Below are 19,019 nucleotides of genomic sequence, written 5' to 3'. Positions count from 1 at the left end.
AAACACGTGTTGCACAAAAATCCCCACTATATTTATATAACATATTTGGTTTCCAATATACAGCAATAGACACATAACCTTCAAATGACAGAGAAAAAGACAACCTCAGACAGTGATACAGAAAGGGGAGGGAGGGAAAGAGAGAGAGACAGAGAGACAGAGAGAGAGAGAGGTTGTATTTTGGTGCAGGTTACATAGCCACACAGAGATGTGTACGTAGTAAGCTACGCTCAACACGCATGGTTTATCTAAGGAACATACAGACAGCTTTGGAACACATGGACATCGACCGTCATTGTCAAGCCGTACTACGCGAAAATGATCTAATAATCGTCGTTGTTAAAAAAATATAGTCAGTGTCGATACTCCGGAGAAAACAATGTCCTTCAATGTTGCGTCTAGTCGGGGGCGTTCATTTGCTAGACTTTGATCGATGTTTAAAGGCCGCCGGGACTAACAGCAACACCGGCTTTATAAAAATTTACTGTCGTTGAGACACTATGTTTTATGCTGAGTGGACATAGCAGTATTAACCAGCTAGACCGGCTGTTGGCAAAGATTTGCACCTCCTGCAGTCTAGGTTATTTCCCGTTGCAAATGGTCATCTTCAGACTGGATCCGTCGAGATCCCTGCCGCCAAACACCACCGGAGCTTAAACCATTACAAAAGGATGCAGGTGAAAAATCAGATATGCACAGAGAGGAGTACCGAAGACCCCGAGCAAGATGACAACCAGAAAAAGACGTCATGTTTTTCAAACATAAAAATATTTTTGGTGTCGGAATGTGCGCTTATGTTAGCGCAGGGCACGGTTGGAGCGTATCTGGTAAGTTATTTTCTCTAAGAACGCGGTCGAACGTCTGAACCTTCTACTGAATCAGAAGCTGAAAATCGTTTTGTGGTGAAACTGGTAGGCTATATCAGGTCAATTGCAACGGTCCTCGCCACACTGGTAGGCTATGCGTAACGGTATTGTGCCGGCCCTGGGGCAGTGATTCTGTTGATATTAGCCTTGCAATCACATTATAGAGTGGCGAGCCATTGGTTACAATTGCCCCTGAGGATCATCACTAGCCTACCTATTGATTTATGGAAGCATACGCATTTCTAGACTACATGCACCAATTCCCACCAGCACGACAAAATGCCCGTCACAACAGTCGGGTTGTTAGTTGTGTAGAGTCAAAATAAAAATGCGTATTTTGGTGGGCCCACGAAACGAAAATTACAAATCCCCTAGGCCCTTGAGGTATGACAGGTGATTTCCTAATGCTGCATTCAATAGGTTTCCTCGGGCCTAGCACTACAGACTGCATCCAGACAAACTAGGCTACATCCGTTATAGTTAGTTCAATACTAGATATGTATTATTGTTTTATTCCGTTGCTGACAAAAGACCCTTCTCTCAATTGCGTTATATTAAAATGGAGATGGCAGTAATTTATTATGACACATTTGTTTGCTGTAGTGCAAGTGCTTAGTGCGCAATCAATAGTTTGCCCTCCTGTTTAAGTCCCTAACCACAACATCTATTGATGTGTTTTTGTCGCGACTAGGTAGATATTTGAATAAAGAGGAGTTGACTAAACGATAAAACTGGATAAGTAGTATTCTGGAATAGTTAAAGTGCATAGGCTATTGTCATGTTGTTTGCCAGTTCAACTAGTTGCAATAAGCATTTTGCATACAATTTAGGTATTACACAGATGTTCCTTTGTAATGGTACTCCCATGGCCTGCATCCTTTTTTTATATGTGACGACGGATTTGTTCATAAAAATATAAATCGCTCCCATGGCCAGCCTCTTAATGAGCTGTGTAAAATGCTGTCTAGACAGATTTGGTGGCCCAGCACCCCAACAGCAGACTGCTGAGACAGTAAAACTTGAGCAGCCCCTAAACAAACATAATTATAGGCATTTATTCATCCACAATGGCCACATGTTGCTGGCATAGTTCAGAAGTAAGGCTGCTTTTTATTTATAGGGGTTTTCAGTGATTTTATTTGTAGGATAAATCAATAATAATTTGTTCAAAGCTATTTGTGAACATCTCATGGTTTACATAAAAATAAGTGTAGATTATACGCACTGTTGCGGCATTTGAGCCACTTGAATGGAAGCCATAGTATTTTCAATATATATATTTAAATATTATTTGAATATATTTGAATGTTATATACATTCCGATGCATACTGCACTGTCAGAATACAGTCTTTGACCTGTGTTGACAGTGGAGGTTAACACATAATTAATGTAAAAAAAGAACTGCTTCAGTGGTGTAGGCCACATACTTCCCTACAAGCTGGCATGAGTGGTTGGGTGGTAGGGAGGAAGGGAACTAGGGACGGAGGGGGGATATTTGAATGCAGCTATCCCTGCAGAGCAGCTCAGTTATGCCCTCAACAGGTTGCAGTTCTTGATACGGGTTCTAAGGAGGGATGCAGATGGTGATGTTGTCAGCTATCTCTTCCCATTCCAGGGTTGCGAGCCACTAGATCGTCAATCTCTTCAGAGATTTGCTTGGCATCAGAAAAGAGGCTGCTTGCCAGTGCAATTTGAGGACATTCTCAGGCCCTGGAAAACAATGTATGTTGTGTATTAGTTGATAGACAGGAATCTAACATCAAGTGTTGAGAATGTTTAACAAAGTCCCCTCTCACCAGTCATGATCATCCGATGCTTCATGACAGAGATAAGACAGCCTATTATTATTGTGTGTTTGACTGTATTTAATGTTGACCACTCCATCTTAGACACTATAGTGGTTCACAGGGGTCAGATAGCTGAGCGGTTAGGGAATTGGGCTATTAATCAGAAGGTTGCCGGTTCGATTCCCAGCCGTGCAAAATGACGTTGCGTCCTTGGGCAAGGCACTTCACCCTACTTGCCTCGGGGGGGAATATCCCTGTACTTACTGTAAGTCGCTCTAGATAAGAGCATCTGCTAAATGACTAAATGTAAATGTACTTACTGTAAGTCGCTCTAGATAAGAGCGTCTGCTAAATGACTAAATGTAAATGTACATGTTCACTGTGCTTTCTTCCAGGTCAGCGTCCTGACCACGCTCGAGCGTCGCTTCAACCTTCAAAGCGCCGACGTCGGGGTCATCGCCAGCAGCTTCGAGATCGGTAACCTGGCCCTCATTCTATTCGTCAGCTACTTCGGGGCTAAGGCCCACCGGCCACGGCTGATTGGCTGCGGGGGAATCGTGATGGCACTGGGGGCGTTGCTGTCGGCGCTGCCGGAGTTTCTGACCCACCAGTACGAGTACGAGGCCGGGGATTCGTGGCACGCGGAGGACGGCCGAGATGTGTGTTCCAACGTATCTAGGACTGAGGCTAGAGACTCAGGCTTCCTGTGTGGAAACAGATCCAACACCAACATGATGTACCTGCTCCTCATAGGAGCCCAGGTGCTGCTGGGCATTGGGGCCACACCGGTTCAGCCCCTGGGCGTGTCCTATATTGACGACCATGTCCGCAGGAAAGACTCCTCACTGTATATAGGTGAGTGGCCATATTGTGACACCTTGGAGGCGATGCTGTCTCTACGTAGAATGCGAGTAGACAATTCACATTCAGGCATATTATTCTCAGTCGGAGTGAGTGTTTGCCGATTATAGCCTCATCCAGTAGTAGACTGATTGTCAATTCAGGCACATTTCCTTATCTTCCACACAGACTTAACTTAACTATGCAAGGTGGAGTGACTTATTATGGTCTGGCTCACTTTGTAGTTTTAATGAGTTAATTCTAATTTTGCTCACTGGTAACTCCCCTGGATGTGAATTGTCACTAGCTAACATTAACATGCGTCACAGCCGTCACACCTTGGATCAATGCCACTCTAGGTTGTAGTCCTACACTTAATTATACAATAAATGGTCCAGATATTGAAAGTTTGAAATACCTTAGTGTTAAGACAAAGTAGGCATTATGTAGGCTTTATCTAGTAGGGTCCTGATCAGTGTTCTGCAGGATTGGTCACAGTGGGGCTAAAACTGCACTGGCATCACACAACAGAGGCAATTCCAAGATAACAGATAGGGACTGCTGACTGGGCAAATACTCACTTCCTTCTCTCCCTCGGTCTGAGTTAGATGCAGGCCCAAGAACAGGTGACAAAAGGGAAATGTGCAACTTTACTGGTGAGGTGAATGCTGAAGGGGCCAATCGTTAGATAAAAGATACAGCCCTGCTAAATTAAATTCAAAACCAATCTTTCAATAACAAGTTTTCTTTCTGTCTATCGGCAGAATGGAATGTTCTTTTATGTAATGACTACACTACATTAACCAGGTCTCTCTCTATCCCAAACTACCATGGCACTCTCAGAGAGAAACCAGAAATGTCTGTCAGTCCTTATGAAGTCAGGTGGCTGAGCGGTGAGGGAATCGGACTAGTAATCCCGAAGGTTGCCAGTTCGATTCCCGGTCATGCCAACTGACGTTGTGTCCTTGGGCAAGGCACTTCACCCTACTTGCCTCGGGGGAATGTCCCTGTAATTACTGTAAGTCGCTCTGGATAAGAGCGTCTGCTAAATGACTAAATGTAAATGTAAATGTAATGTAAATGTTATAGCTCCCAAGCTCCTTGACCTTGCCTGACATCCTGGAAACTCTCATCTCCTCAAAGGCAGCGTCAGAAATAGCAGGAAATGATGATCATGGTAGTGACGATATCGGCTCTGGCTTGTGAGTGTGCTGTGACAGACTATGAGGCCTGGAGGAAGAGAGAAATGTTGCCATCTAGATGTCATTGAAATATTTCTGTCTCACAAGGTCAGAAGCACAGAACGGCTCGACCATGAGCTTTAAGTATTACTTCATCACAGCTGTTATTTGTATTTTTCTTTTTGTTAATTTCCCTGTTTTAGACAGATTTGTACTAGCATAGCTGGTACAGAGATTCATTAACCTACAGATTGTGTTGCGGAACCAAAATATCATACTATGACATTTGATATTAACGTCTGAAAATGAAACAAACGATATGGCTAGAGGTTTCACTAAATAAGCTACTTCGATTTGCCATCTGTACTATATTTGTGTTGATATTCAAAGCTGCTGTTTAATATGTTACTGTTTGTAGGAAAAACCAAGGAGGTAATATTGTCATATTAGTAATTAGGAGGAGGTGTAAGAGGATGAATAGAAGAGTGAAGTTGTTGATGCAGTATTCTAAAGGTGACAGTTATTGAGCTGTCCTGGATTTCCACTGCTTAGAATGCAGTGGCTGTTTCTGCAGTGGAGAAGAAGAAGAAAAAAAGGCAACAGCTTGTCTGCCCTTCGCAGCAGTTTGGATAGCCTTACCTTTGCTCGTGATCTCAGGCCATCTCTAGTGGTTGGCTGCTAGATAGCCCAAGCCTCTTGGCCCACTGGCCTGGAGGGCCAGAGCCCCATGTACTGTACATACAGTAGCTACTCGGGTTCTCTCTGAGAGAGGGGGGAGGAAGAGAAGGAAGAGGGCTTACCCAAGCTCTCCTCCCACATTTCCGTTTGTCACTCCAGATGCCTGACGTTCAGTAGTCTCCATGGTCGTTGCGTATCATAGGACGTTTTTTTTAATTCACTTTATCGTAAGTGCGATTCTTCTTGCGTCATGGGGCTAATTGAAAAGGTGTGTTGATACATTCACGTAATTTAGAATCTCCTTGACTACCAATTAATGTATAAAATATAACGATAATGCATATATTATAACGACTATGTGACCAAATAAGGGACTTAAAGGGCATGTATTATTTTTTTGTAAAAGAAGAAACACGTAACGCTGGTGTCCTATATCTGTCTTTTGTCCACATGCCTTCCTGTCCTGACTGTATAATGGCTTTACCAGTCTAAAGGAAATAGTTCCTTTGACTTGAATCCTTCAGGCTCTGTGCTTGACAGTAACAGATAGTCTTATTATACTTTTCTTTCTTCCGACTGTCTTCTTTTTAAGCTCTAGGCATGTTTATCGCCATGGTTACCTCCCACAGTGCTCCGAGCTGCCCATTGTGACTGCGTAACTGCATGAATCCGCTGTTGTTTCGCTATACTGTATTTCTGTTATGTCTCCCTGACTGTCTCTAGCACTATTAGGAGCGGGCAACGTGAGAGGCAGAATCCCCCCACTGTTAAAACCACTAAATAATGGAATGTGACAGAGAGCAGTTAAGAGTTGTTTAGTAAACATGCACACAGATTATTAAATATTGAAGTTACTGTTCTCTGTAGGTTGCAAACAGACCCAACAGGGATCTTTACCGACACACAGTAACACATACAGTATGTTTGCTGTTTCAAAGTATTTTTCTGTAAGTACTAGGAAAGGGATATTGATCTTAATCTCTATATGTCTGTGTGTTTATGCTTTAGTCAGTATGTTGATAGTGTTTCTAGCCCTTTAAACCAATTGCAACGATAATATGGCATGTTACAGAAAAAGGCTAACTAGTTTTCAGTTGTAGTTTTCCGTTGTTGACTAAAATGCAACAAACTGGACTGGAATTGGCTTATTGATTCATGTCTGGACTTGAATGATACCCTGTTGCTAAGAGGCAACCATCTCTGTAATGTTTCCATTAGTCAACGTATCTCTTAAAATTGTGCTCTACTGTATGGTGAGCTGAATGAATTTGAAACAGATCATCTTTCACAGAAACAGCAAAAAAAAAGAAAGAATAACAAGTTAACCTTTGAATGTACATTTTTGGACTGTATCCAACAATAACACTGCTATTTTTGTCTCACACATATCTTTACATCATTCCACATCGTTACAGTTTGACTGTAGGATGGGTGTAATGGTGCACACTGTTCTTTCCTTGCGTGTAGAAGCCGAGCTTATTGAGTTTCTTGAACGACTTTCAAAAGGCATCCGTTTTACTCAATTACCCCTGAAACAGCAGTGCTTTTAGTCCAGCCTGAGTATTCCCAAAGTCACACTGGCTGATTGCAAGTGTTGGAGGATACTATCATGCTACAATAGGTCCTGTGGGCCAACTCGGTACCAGGGTCGCCATTAGGCTGCTTGCCCCTCATTGGGTGTTCCATTCATAATGTGTGCAATGAAGTGGTATGGGCTTCAAGTTTAATGTCCACCACACTGAAATGTTTTCACTACATTTGAGTTATGGCTCATCTCATGTAGGACAACAAAGGTTGGTCAGGCCTGCTGATTCAGCAGGCTGTGTCCATTCCCATCAGCTAGGGGTAAGGGGGGAAGGGGATTTTATTTGTGCCCCTTTTGGGACTGCCTTTGCCAAGATAAAAACAGCCAGTGATTAAGTTGTGCCACACCTCAGCCAGAGTAGGCAATTATTCATGCGTTGGTGATGTAATGAGGTAGAATAGGTCCATTCCTTTTGACCTTCCTTCTGCCGCATTCATTACCGCTGGATTGTGTTAAAGGACACGTTATAACAAGAAAAGGTTATTCTATCTCCTTGCTGGTGGAACGCTAGGTGTTTGGTCATCGTTTCTGTAGAGTAAACGTGATTAGTTTTTTTTTATTGCCGGGCTTTAGACTTCCCAGTGTGGTTCACCTGCAGTATATTGTAGGGCAACTGCACCGTCTCCAGCTGAGGCTTTCATGAGACGTACAATGCATACCTACCCTAACCTTTATGACTTGGGTTGAATATTGAAATTTCCTCCTATGATTCCAGAATAGGCTCTTCTATGAATAGACAGGGACATATAGGCGCTCCCTGGTCTGGTTCTCTCTGTTTTACCTGTGCCCCCCCCCCCCCCCAGGGTGCTGGGTAAATCGTATTTTCAGTGTGGCTAGTGGCCTCTATTGAACCTCCATGTGCTGAAGAGCTGTCAGGTTCACTCTCTGAGTCATCCGCTTAAGGACCGCATCCCTACCTGTCATTTTAAACTGCCAAACAGGCACAGATAGTGCTGGGAGAGTTTTACATGGACAGCTGAGCCTCAGAAGCACTAAGCCCTAGTGGAGGTTTTCAGTGCAGCTCTAGCAGATAGGCTCATCCAGTATTTCTTGTTCAAGGTTTGTATCAAAGCCTGGAAGTTTAATTTCTTGGCATAGAGGAATGTGCTTGCTACATCTTTTTTTATTGAAATATCGTACACATGCTATGCTGAACTGTTCATTATGTGTATGTTAGAACAGTTTGTTCTGGTTCGCATCTCATTAAAATAAGTTTTACAACAATGTTTTTTCTCCTTCATTTTAGCCAAGATAACCCAGAGAGGTGCATGGCATTAAAGGAAGAAAAAGAAAAAAACTACAGAGGTTTTATTAGAAACAAAAGCAATCTATTTCCTGCATAAGGAACAATGCAAGGTCATTCAAGATATTTTATGAGGCGTGTTATACGTGTCTCAAGCAGACTGGAGCCCTGAGTGGCCTATTTTTGCACCTGCATAGCAAAATAAAGGGACATTAGAGAGATCTGCTCAAGGAGATGGCTGCTGCAGGGTCTTATGTCACACGTCAACGCACATCACTGGTAAAAGACTGATCTTTTTCTTTTGCGGGTGCAAGCATTTACTTTGGGTGTCACATTTTTATTATTCAGCCTTTTGTTGGCAGGCAGTGGTATTTTTTGTCTTTTTGGTGGTTTAACTCTTGACTGACCACATATTTTCCAGTAGGCCTACTTTGTATAACATTGTTAAAATTAACACTTAAATGAATGCGTTCATTTAACAAATGCTTTAATCCATAGCAACACATGGGGGATTTGAATCTACGACTTTTTGGTCTGGAGTCAAACACTCCACCACTAAGCTATACCTATCCCCACGCCTGAAGGATTACTATATACAGTTATGTATTACTGTATATTATCTTAAACTATAGTATCATCATCATTTAATGTATTCAATGCTATAAAAGTAATGTTGCCTGTATTGGACTTAGAGAAAACAGTGCTCAGCACAATGGCTGTGTTATTGACCTCTCTCCTGGTTTGGGAGCAAGCAGTCAAGTGCCGTTGCCTTGAAGCCATTGCAGCACAGTCTCTAAGGAATAGGCTCAAATGTACCAACTGTTACAATGGGCAATTGGACAGCTTCCAAATATTCACGTGACCGACACTCAAAGGCTGCCGGACATGTTTTGCAAGGCTTGTCTGTCTCTCACCGCACCAAAGAAGCCACCAAGAAGCTAACAGACTCTACATTGTTTGTGCTTATTGCCACTATTAATGTTGTCAGCTATCCTTCGAGGCTTAGACAGTGTTCTACAATTGAAGGGGAGTCAAAATAACTAAACTACTGTATTTTGACTGGGTAAAGCTATAGGTGTGGGAAGATGTAAGACCTACACAATTTCCTGTGTTGTTTTTTACATCCATACCTGAAGCTTAAGGCCACTCCCAAGAATATTTCTTAAAGAAAGAAGGTTCAAGAAGCAAAACAGCCTGAGGTGAAGTAAGGGATAATGCCCTACGAGGTGTCCAATATCACCTGTTATGCCATGGTCTGGGTGAATACTCGATTCTGATTGGCTGCAGGCGTGTCCATTATCGGGTGATAACGGACACCTACTACGTCATTGCAGCAAAACTGTCTTTTCACCGTTCTAAATTATTGCGCTGGCTACATATATGAGCCTGTACAAAGTGTCTGAAATAAGTAACCATAACAACAGGGACGGACTCAAAGCCTCCATTTACAATTTTGAAAGACTTTAACAAGCTAACTTGTATTTAGAACAATGAGTGACTTCAATATTTATTTTAACCTATTTGAAAAATGTTACTTTTCTGAATGTAATGTGTCAGTGTCACGTAACCGCTCATCTCACATCCCATTCGCTATTCACCTTGCTAGTCAATTTACTGCAGACAGGCTGCGGCCAACACGACAGTACAGTAGCAGCAACTCTACACATGGCCGATTATTTTCTTCTTAAAAATCTTGATTTTATTTGGGGACAATGACATGGCTCGATAGCTGGCTAGTCATGTTGTTAAACATACTGTCAAATTATAATTACTGTTGGAGAAAATGTCAACTTTGATGCGGTCATCTCAAGTCTATTTTCTATTCAACTCGCTCCACAAGCTGCGGCCGTACTGTAGCCTACTAGTACTAGTAGCCTATATGGCCGATACTTTGTTCGTGAACATCTTGATATTGATTTTGGGACAGTGACATGGCTGGTTAGCTAGACAATCTTCTTCTCAAACATACTGTAAAAATATATTTACTGTTTGTCAACCATACACAATTTTATTGCCTTTGAATCTTGCTAGCATAACATTAGCTTTCGGGCTAATAGCTCAGCCAAAGGAAAGCCGGTGTTGGTTCTATGAGCTGCGGACTAGTAGAATTATCAGAGTTTGCTAACGTTAAAAAACGTTAGATTTCTATTGCAAAACACCTGAAAACATAAATTAATGTTTGTAAAAAAAAATCGTTGGGAAGTGACCATGGTATAAGCGGGATAAGGCCTCCGCGGAAGCAACCATCGTCCATTATCAGGTGATATTGGACACCTCGTCGGGCATTATTCCCGACCCTTACACATGATATGAATGGCTGAAGTACATAATTGAAATATAAATTTCTGACTGGAAAAAAAATATTTCAAACTGTGGAAAAGACAGATTCACAAGATTTACAACCGCATCACACGTGTTTGTATACTAAACGTGTGTGTGTCTGGTCGACTGAATGGCCTTGCTTGTGCGAGTGTGTTTGTGTTTGAATTGACCCTCTGAGAGGCAACGCTGGAGCAGATTGGCTGGTGCCATGCCAGTGGGCACAGACCCTGGCGAAAGGCTGGCACTGGGTTCCCTACAATGCATACCCAGCCTTTTTCCTGTCCCCTGATACTAACTCAGCATGCGTCAATAGCTTTTTTCAAAGGCTCATAATCTGTTTGGGAGGTAGAGAGGTCAGCTGTCAGCCATGAGCTGGGCTGACAGCTGTAAGTTTGTCTCTGTGCAGTGAAAGTGGGGTCAGCTGCATTGATCAGTGTCTTTATAGTTCAAATTACAGTTTATTAGAATCTTTAAATCAAACATGAATATCTATCTATCTTGATGTTGACTTGCATCTGTGATAATGCCTGTATCCTATCCTCACATTTTTATGCAATCATTGCGCTTCCTTTTTTGTGGCTTATTTTATGCACGTGACATATCGATGTTATCATTCCCTTACACCCTGCCTAATCACATTCTAAATAGCTTCCCTGCACAACCATTTATATTATGAAAAAATCATTCAGCTTGTCACAGCAGGGCATTTTATACCCCTCTCAAACCTCATTCTAAAGCCTAGGAACATATAAACGCATAAAACATGAAGTGAACTGTACAGACTAAATTAATTAATACTAAAATGTGTTTTTAGTTCTGTTGTGTTTGGAGATCACTCATCTTTAAAGGTCAATTTACGCTTGGAATATAAGTAAAAGTAGTCTAAATATAAGTAAATAAAGGTCAACATTATTTTGTATATTTTTATTTTACAAAAATGTATGTGGCTTATTGTCATAGTGTTTGTCTTTCACATCGTCGCTGGACTCCATGGTTTTTGGCCCTGCATTTTGTCATACCTCTTTTACTTCACACTTGCTAGCTGGTTAGCCTCCAGGGTGGTGCAGATGAAATTGCTCTACAGAGCTCCTTTGGCAGCCACCATTCAACCCTGCTGTGCCTGGCCCAATGGCACAGTTCTAGCTTATTATGAGCAGCCGGTGGGGCTGGTTTGGGCTGCTAGCTCTCTACTAATGCCTAGCTGTCCTCCTGCTCCTCAGCATGGCTAACCTAGTTTCAGTGAGATAGGCCCGGGACTGGAGCACTGATTTAATAAGCCGCCATCTATTCAGTGGGTTTATGGGAAACCTCTCGGCTGTGGGCCTGTCAGCTGGTGTGTGGACTGGGAGAGCCACCCCACCGTTCCAGCTAACCTAGCTGTGGACTGGGAGAGACACCCCACCGTTCCAGCTAGCCTAGCTGCGCTACGTTAAGGCTGCATCTCTCAGCATTTCTCCCAGCCCTCTTCTCTGATTACTTTTGCACAGAGAGCCCATTTCCTGATTGATTATTTATGGTCATAATAGATAATGCCATCTAGACGAATGGCACTAATGCAGTACAAAGGCCAATGTATTACAGTGATGATGAATAAATCAGTTATTGTAAGGTGATATGAAATTCCCTCACGTAAGGAATTCTTTGATAGGCATTTACTCTTATGTCATCTTGATTGCAGTGGGGAAAATATGTTATGATTCAGACATTCTGAGAAATCTCTTACTCATCATTGGCTGGCAAACGTCACTGTTTTTGTCCATACTTAAAGAGAACACGAGGCAGTGTAATGCTGCCCCCTTGTGGGAAGTTGTTGAACCTGGCTGGCTCAGACTTTGCTTTTGAAATTCAATACCATGTAGCCGATACATTTCCATTGGATTATCCATGAACTCTAGCAGTGCAATCTCCATGCTCTATACAATGTGAGCTATATAGTTTGTATCTTCACACTCTTAATGTATATGTTATGTAGGTTACTTTATGGGCAGCAAGTTTGGATTATGACGTTACAATTGGACTTGATGTGACAAATCTTTGCATTTTGTTCCAGGTATTGTTTTTTCAACTCTAGTTTTTGGACCAGCGTGTGGTTTCATCTTAGGGTCCCTCTGTACCAAAGTCTATGTGGATGCCGTCTTTATTGACACAAGTGAGTATACACCCCCCTTTAGCTTTAAATACTACAGTTCTTTAGTACATTTTTCTTTTTGAGAGTAAAAAATGCTTCCCTCCTGTGTGTGACTTAAAGAGCAGTCCTGTGTTTCCTTCCCGTCTCCCCAGGTAAGCTGGACATCACCCCAGAAGACCCTCGCTGGATCGGGGCCTGGTGGGGGGGTTTCCTCCTGTGCGGTGCCTTACTCTTCGTCTCGGCCCTCTTCATGTTTGGTTTCCCCCAGTCCCTGGATGAGCAGGATGTGGACAGCGGGGGGGAGAGTGAGCAGGCCATGCTACCTCCCTCCCTCACTCAGGAGTATGAAGGGGCAAAGCCCACCAATGGGGTCATGCACGGCTTTGAAGCCAACAGCGGCCTCACTGTCTGCGAGCATCTTAGAGGTGAGGGAGATAGAATTTAAAAAGAGAATTTTGCTAAATGATATACATTTCTTTCAAATGATTCGGTTGTACAGATAAGTAGATAGATGCATACTTAGGTTTAGAATGTCTGTGCAATTATTATACATTACAGTCTCTCTTTCTAACCGCTCTGTCTCATTGCCTTGTCTTTCCATCTCCTCTTTTATTCATCTCCCTTTTTCAATATCTGCCTCCCTCCTTCTGTCTTTCTCCCTCTCAATTCACTGTAGTTATTCCACGGGTGACCAAGCACCTGCTCTCCAACCCTGTGTTCACCTGTATCACCCTGGCGGCCTGTATGGAGATTGCTGTTGTGGCAGGCTTTGCTGCCTTCCTGGGCAAATACCTAGAGCAGCAGTTTAACCTCACCACCTCCTCAGCCAATCAGCTGCTAGGTGGGTCATCCGGACACAAGTGTGGTCTCTCTGACATCATCAGCTGCACTTAACTCTCGACAGAGATAACTGAAGCACTGTGAAACAATGAGCCTTGGGGATTATTGAACACATACAGTAGGACAGATTTATGGACCTCATCAACAACACTATATGGGTCACAGTCCGAATAGTGACGTGGGACGTCCTGACGAGGTGTGACACCCCTTAGTAACCTCTTACGCATAGAAACATGTAAGATACACAGAAGATGCACAAAAGATACACAGGGACATTGGGGCTGTTTGTGTCACACACACTTTGTATCAATCCATAGATGCATTGCACTACATAATTAAAAGTGCACCATTAAACCCTGCGCAGGCATGACGGCCATCCCCTGCGCATGTCTGGGAATATTCCTGGGCGGCCTGCTGGTCAAAAAGCTGAACCTGTCTGCGCTTGGGGCAATCCGTATGGCCATGATGGTCAACCTGGTGTCCACTGCCTGCTACGTCTCCTTCCTGTTCCTCGGCTGTGACACAGGACCTGTCGCTGGGGTGACGGTTGCCTATGGCAACGAGTGAGTATCTCGCTGTAGTCGTTTACGAGTGGCATCTAAACATTAAGTGGGGCTTCATCATAATTCACCATAATTGGGTGTTGCTAAGCAAGGCTAGTTGTTTGGAAAGCACATGGACAAGTCGGTTTAATTTAGTTTTCTACTTATTTCATGCTTGTATATCTCCCATGTATGCAGTACATGACCTTTGACCTTCTTTCTAGGACTCTGCGCTCCTGGCAAAGGCCAGAGTCTGCCTGCATCAACAACTGCAACTGCTACACAGCCTCAGTAAGCCCTGTGTGTGGCTCGAATGGAGTCACCTACCTCTCAGCCTGCTTTGCCGGCTGCATCAAGCCTGTGAGTGCACTGCCCCCTACGTGTGGAGCACAGTACAGCACCTGAATCATCGCTAGTGGTAGTAGTACTGTATTGATCCCCAAGGGGAAATTGCCACCATCTTGTTTATAATTACCCTACTCCTCAAGAACTATTGTCTGAACCAGGACCGAGAAAATGACTCTGATCTAGGTCATACAGACATGGGATCTGAAGGAGTCACACTACTGTATGTGATCATACCTCTGTCTTCTCCTTCACAGAACCTGACCGGCTGCGCATGCATCTCCAGCATCAGTGAAGAGGCTGTGGCTCTGCCCGGGAAGTGCCCCAGTCCAGGGTGTCAGCAAGCATTCCTCACCTTCCTTTGCGTCATCTGTGTGTGTAGTATGATCGGAGCCATGGCCCAGACCCCCTCCGTGATCATCCTCATCAGGTAACTCCCTCAGAGACCAGCGACTATAAATGTGTTTTTGTAATTAATTTTTATTCTACATTATGTATTACGAATATTGTACAGTATCTGTATTTTGGCCTACTGGACATAGGGACAGTTTTGTGCCGATTATCTGCAATTAAGTTTTACTTCTTTTACCCTTATAGTTTTACGTTTCTTTTTTTTCTTTTTTCAGAACTGTGAGCCCCGAGCTTAAATCCTACGCCCTTGGAGTACTGTTTCTGCTGCTGCGGCTGCTAGGTAGGAAGGACGCGTCACTAGAATGAAGAAGATACTTGTTTTTCTGGTCATAGTTGACCAAATACATAAAGTGTTCATCCAATGCAGTGGGATGAAGTGGGTTGATACCAATATTTTATATCCTTTGTTGTCAGGCTTTATCCCCCCTCCTCTGATTTTTGGCATGGGCATAGACTCCACCTGCCTATTCTGGAGCACAGTGTGTGGAGAAAAAGGTGCCTGCTTGCTCTATGACAACGTGGCCTACAGGCACCTCTATGTGAGTATTGCCATCGTCCTCAAATCCTCAGCTTTCATCCTCTACACCACCACCTGGCAATGTCTACGGAAAAACTACAAGAAGTACATCAAAAACAGCGAGGGTTACCTCACTCCCACTGAACTGTTTGCCTCCAACGTAACGCTGGACAACTTGGGCAAGGAGATCACCCAAAACCCAGTCAACAGGACAAAGTTTATATACAACCTGGAGGAACATGAGATGTGTGATAATATGGAGTCTGTTTTATAGTGCCAATGGGGCAGAGGGGGACTGTCGCCATGGCGTGCAATTCACTTGAAGGACCATCTTTCTTTATTATTGTCGCAATCAAAATAACGTTTCTTTTTTTATCGTTATATTTTTTTATCCGCTTCATCTAAGTGCGGGTCTCCACAAGCCCAGTGAGACTGTATTGCTCAAACGTAGCATTTCGAGTCAGTGGTGGCTCATGTGAGACTTTAAATAGATTTGTAGTTTTTGTCTGTCTGGCACTGTTTGCTTTGCCATGTTTTCATGTGTCAACTAGTTATATTTCTGGATTAGGTAATTGCCATGTCCATTTTCCACAGATAAAGTATCTAATGAAACATCATTGACTACCAACAATTAGCAATAAACAAGCTCACAATTATTGTTAATTACCCATTTATCTATTTCATTTCCATTTTCATGAACGTATAGGAATGTCTTGGCACTACATAATGCTTTATCCCTTTACTATTTCATGAAGTGTAGTGTTCATGTTGTAAACATTTCACAAGTCAGACAATGGTCTGTTTTGACAGATTCCATGTTTGGACCCATTGTTTGTTTTGACAATGCTTTTAAATTCTAATATGTCGCTCACATAGTCAGTCATAGGCTGTAGTTTGAGATGTAAACAACAGTCAAGGCTGTAGTTTCAGATTTTAACTCCAGAACATGTGATATGAACGATTATTCTTTCTCCCTTTCAGAATGTTTTCCTCGGTCGAGACAAAAGCAGATTAAAAAAGAGAATCCCAGGACAGGCGATGTTATTTTGATTTTAAAGCATGCAAGTAATGCATGTAATGAAACAATTAAGATATATTCAGTATGTCACTTGCACGGACATTGAAGAGGTTGCTGACATAATGGTCATGATGATGGTTAAATCTACATTTAGCTGTTGATAAAACCTCTAAAGTATATTTTTGACCATTCAAAAGGCTTTATAATAATGCATACTGCATTGTGACATTGACAAAACAATTACTTAATGAATAATGGTCTAATATTGACCTTTGCTCACTCTTTCATGGCATCACTAAGAGGATCATTTGAATTAGTCGTTTTCACATTAAACTTCAGATGAGCATGTGGATGGTTATGATGCTCAAGCGTTCAACAAAGTGTCCACAGTGCTTCCTTTGTTGAGATGTGTTCCTTTGTTGAGATGAGATGTGTGGTAATATTCTTACACAGCTACTTCAAGACTATATCCAGTATGGAATGAAAATTGCACATATCTTAATGTTTTCCAACTTACGTTGTAAGAATTCAATATGTTTTGCATCAAAAACATGTCTAGCTATCTACCACTGAAACATGTCATGTATTTAGCATAGCAAGATTTCTGGCAAGCAATGTACACAACAGGAAGTGTATACATTATGATTTTTTATGGAACATCTTACAAAACAATAGAATGGTGCGGGGAGTACTTTTAAGTGTTACTGTAATGTAGATGGACAACATGTGACCATTCTGAACCAGTTCAGTGACTAGCAAACCCTGATTAGCTGTTGTCCTGGTGATCATTGGGAATTTAGAGATGATGACTGTGTTTAGTTAAAGGAGCCTCCTATCCTCCTCACTCATCACACTAAATAGCTGTAGTGTAAATTGGCTTTAACAAATGTGGGTGCGCACACAGCTCATGGGTTACAACCAGTATCCTGATTACCTCTATGTGTTAGCGACAATAGTTGAGATGAAAACTATCTTCTATAACATATTTTCTCTGTCAGAACATTAGGGTACGTGATGAGTTGTAATTGATATTCGGACATAAAAGTATCATCGTATTTGTTCAGTATGTACATAATTGTGCCATAAAAGTGCCAAAGTGATGCCATATAAGTGTTCTATAAGGTTCTCCCACTGAGGACATAATTCATCATGCTGGATTTTAGAAAAAGGAAATATCACACACATAGGATCTTTAGCTGTATGTAGCCTTTTTTTTGTGATATCCCCAGATTTATTTGACCATATCATAAAATATATGTGTCTGTTCCAAAAGTATTGCCTATAAAATGCTGTATATTGGTCTAGAATACAATGTTATTTAGGATGTATTAATTGTTAATATGTAGGCTTTTCTACTGATGAAGTTGTCTTAATTTGAATAATTAATTTTTCATTAATGGCAAAGCTGATACCTGTTTGTTGCTTTGTTTAAAGAAAACATTTTGCTTGAAGTAAATGGCACCAATGTACAGCTACAGCGACGACTGATATAGATGAGGTCAGTTCTAGACAATAGCCTAATTAAGAAATAGCAGTACTGCACTTGTGCCTGGATATGTAGACACAACTCCGTACATCAAGGCGTGCCATATCAACTTGAGCACTGTAAAATCACTTTGCGCAAAGAAGCCAGCAACTACCATTGGCAAGTGTGAAATTGCCTGCTTACTTTTTATTCACTGCGGCAAGAGAACTGTTTCCTTCTGGCACCAATGTGCTTGAGACTTTGCCTTGTGATGAATATTAACTCTGTTGTACTCATGGCTTTTTGTAAACTTCCTTTGATCCCATTGCTTAGTTTTAATCTAGCCTTGTGGCAAAGACAGTTTTAGTTTTTGCTGACTTCTGGATATGGAAGCATGGCCTCTTCCTGTGGCACATGCATTGATTTAAGCCTTTGGTGAGCATAACCGGTGACTCTTGATTTGAGGTGAGACCCAGTGCATACCATGTTTGTAAAGGTTTATATTGATGTGTTGCCTAAAGTAGTTGATAATATACGTATATCAAGCGTGTGACACTGCAGGAAACCTTTGAAAAAGAAAGGCTTTGAAAAATGAAAATATACGTATATTTTCAAAATATTGAAAGAGATTTTTAGATATGCTCTTATGCTTCTTTTTAATTATTTTTCTCTTTTTCAAAATAAGTTTATATTAAAACATTTGTGTTATGTATATGACTTGTAAAGGATTACATGATTGTATGTTTGTTGTAAATACATTAAATACTATTTTTGTTTTTATTATGTCTTGTCGCACCATACTTATTGCCATGTTCATATGACTAAGATGCCATTACCAGGAAAGGCTCTTTGTCCGTAATTAGCTCTGACCCTCCTCTACTCCATCACCTTCTGATGTATGCTGAGATGTTTCTACTGTCCAGTAGATGGCAGTGTTCAGAAGGACTCTAGACATTTCCTATCAAAATGTCATACCAAATGTCTTCAGTATTTTCACTTCAGTTCCCCATGATAACTGGTGAATATCAGCATTTGTTTTTTTTACAGTACTAACATGAAGGCTTTTGTGGCATACCTTCAACGTAAAGTAAATACAATTATCTTTGGTGATAATACTGTGGGGATAATTTTTTTACCACTCTGAAACATCGGTAAAACAACATTGTTTGTCCTGTCTCTGGGTGAAGTCTATCATAGTGACAGTGTTTACTAATACTGTTGTCGCTGTCAATCATTTATTCTGTCAAACA

The 19,019-nt window shown here is 41.8% G+C and overlaps 1 protein-coding gene across 1 annotated transcript; it reads left to right on the top strand.

Moving 5' to 3' along the window:
• The first annotated feature begins 163 nt into the window (after positions 1-163).
• Positions 164-18,546, top strand: slco3a1b (solute carrier organic anion transporter family member 3A1b). Its single transcript, XM_062471663.1, has 10 exons — positions 164-827; positions 3,050-3,509; positions 12,554-12,652; positions 12,784-13,056; positions 13,308-13,472; positions 13,836-14,034; positions 14,238-14,373; positions 14,616-14,788; positions 14,985-15,049; positions 15,184-18,546. Exons 1-10 carry the CDS (start codon positions 672-674, stop codon positions 15,558-15,560), a joined length of 2,103 nt encoding a protein of 700 aa, XP_062327647.1. The 5' UTR covers positions 164-671; the 3' UTR covers positions 15,561-18,546.
• Positions 18,547-19,019: the final 473 nt, after the last annotated feature.

This window comes from Osmerus eperlanus, chromosome 10 (assembly GCF_963692335.1).
Source record: "Osmerus eperlanus chromosome 10, fOsmEpe2.1, whole genome shotgun sequence".
In the NCBI taxonomy this organism is placed as follows: Eukaryota; Metazoa; Chordata; class Actinopteri; order Osmeriformes; family Osmeridae; genus Osmerus; species Osmerus eperlanus.
Note: the sequence above shows the minus strand (reverse complement) of the source record. Positions and strands in the feature narration are given on the sequence as shown.

Excerpts from the sequence above, each read along its gene's own strand:
- slco3a1b (XM_062471663.1), top strand. The coding sequence starts at position 672 with ATGCAGGTGAAAAATCAGATATGCACAGAGAGGAGTACCGAAGACCCC. Across the intron at positions 828-3,049 it reads GCACGGTTGGAGCGTATCTG|GTCAGCGTCCTGACCACGCT; the intron begins GTAAGTTATTTT and ends GCTTTCTTCCAG. Across the intron at positions 13,057-13,307 it reads TGTCTGCGAGCATCTTAGAG|TTATTCCACGGGTGACCAAG; the intron begins GTGAGGGAGATA and ends AATTCACTGTAG.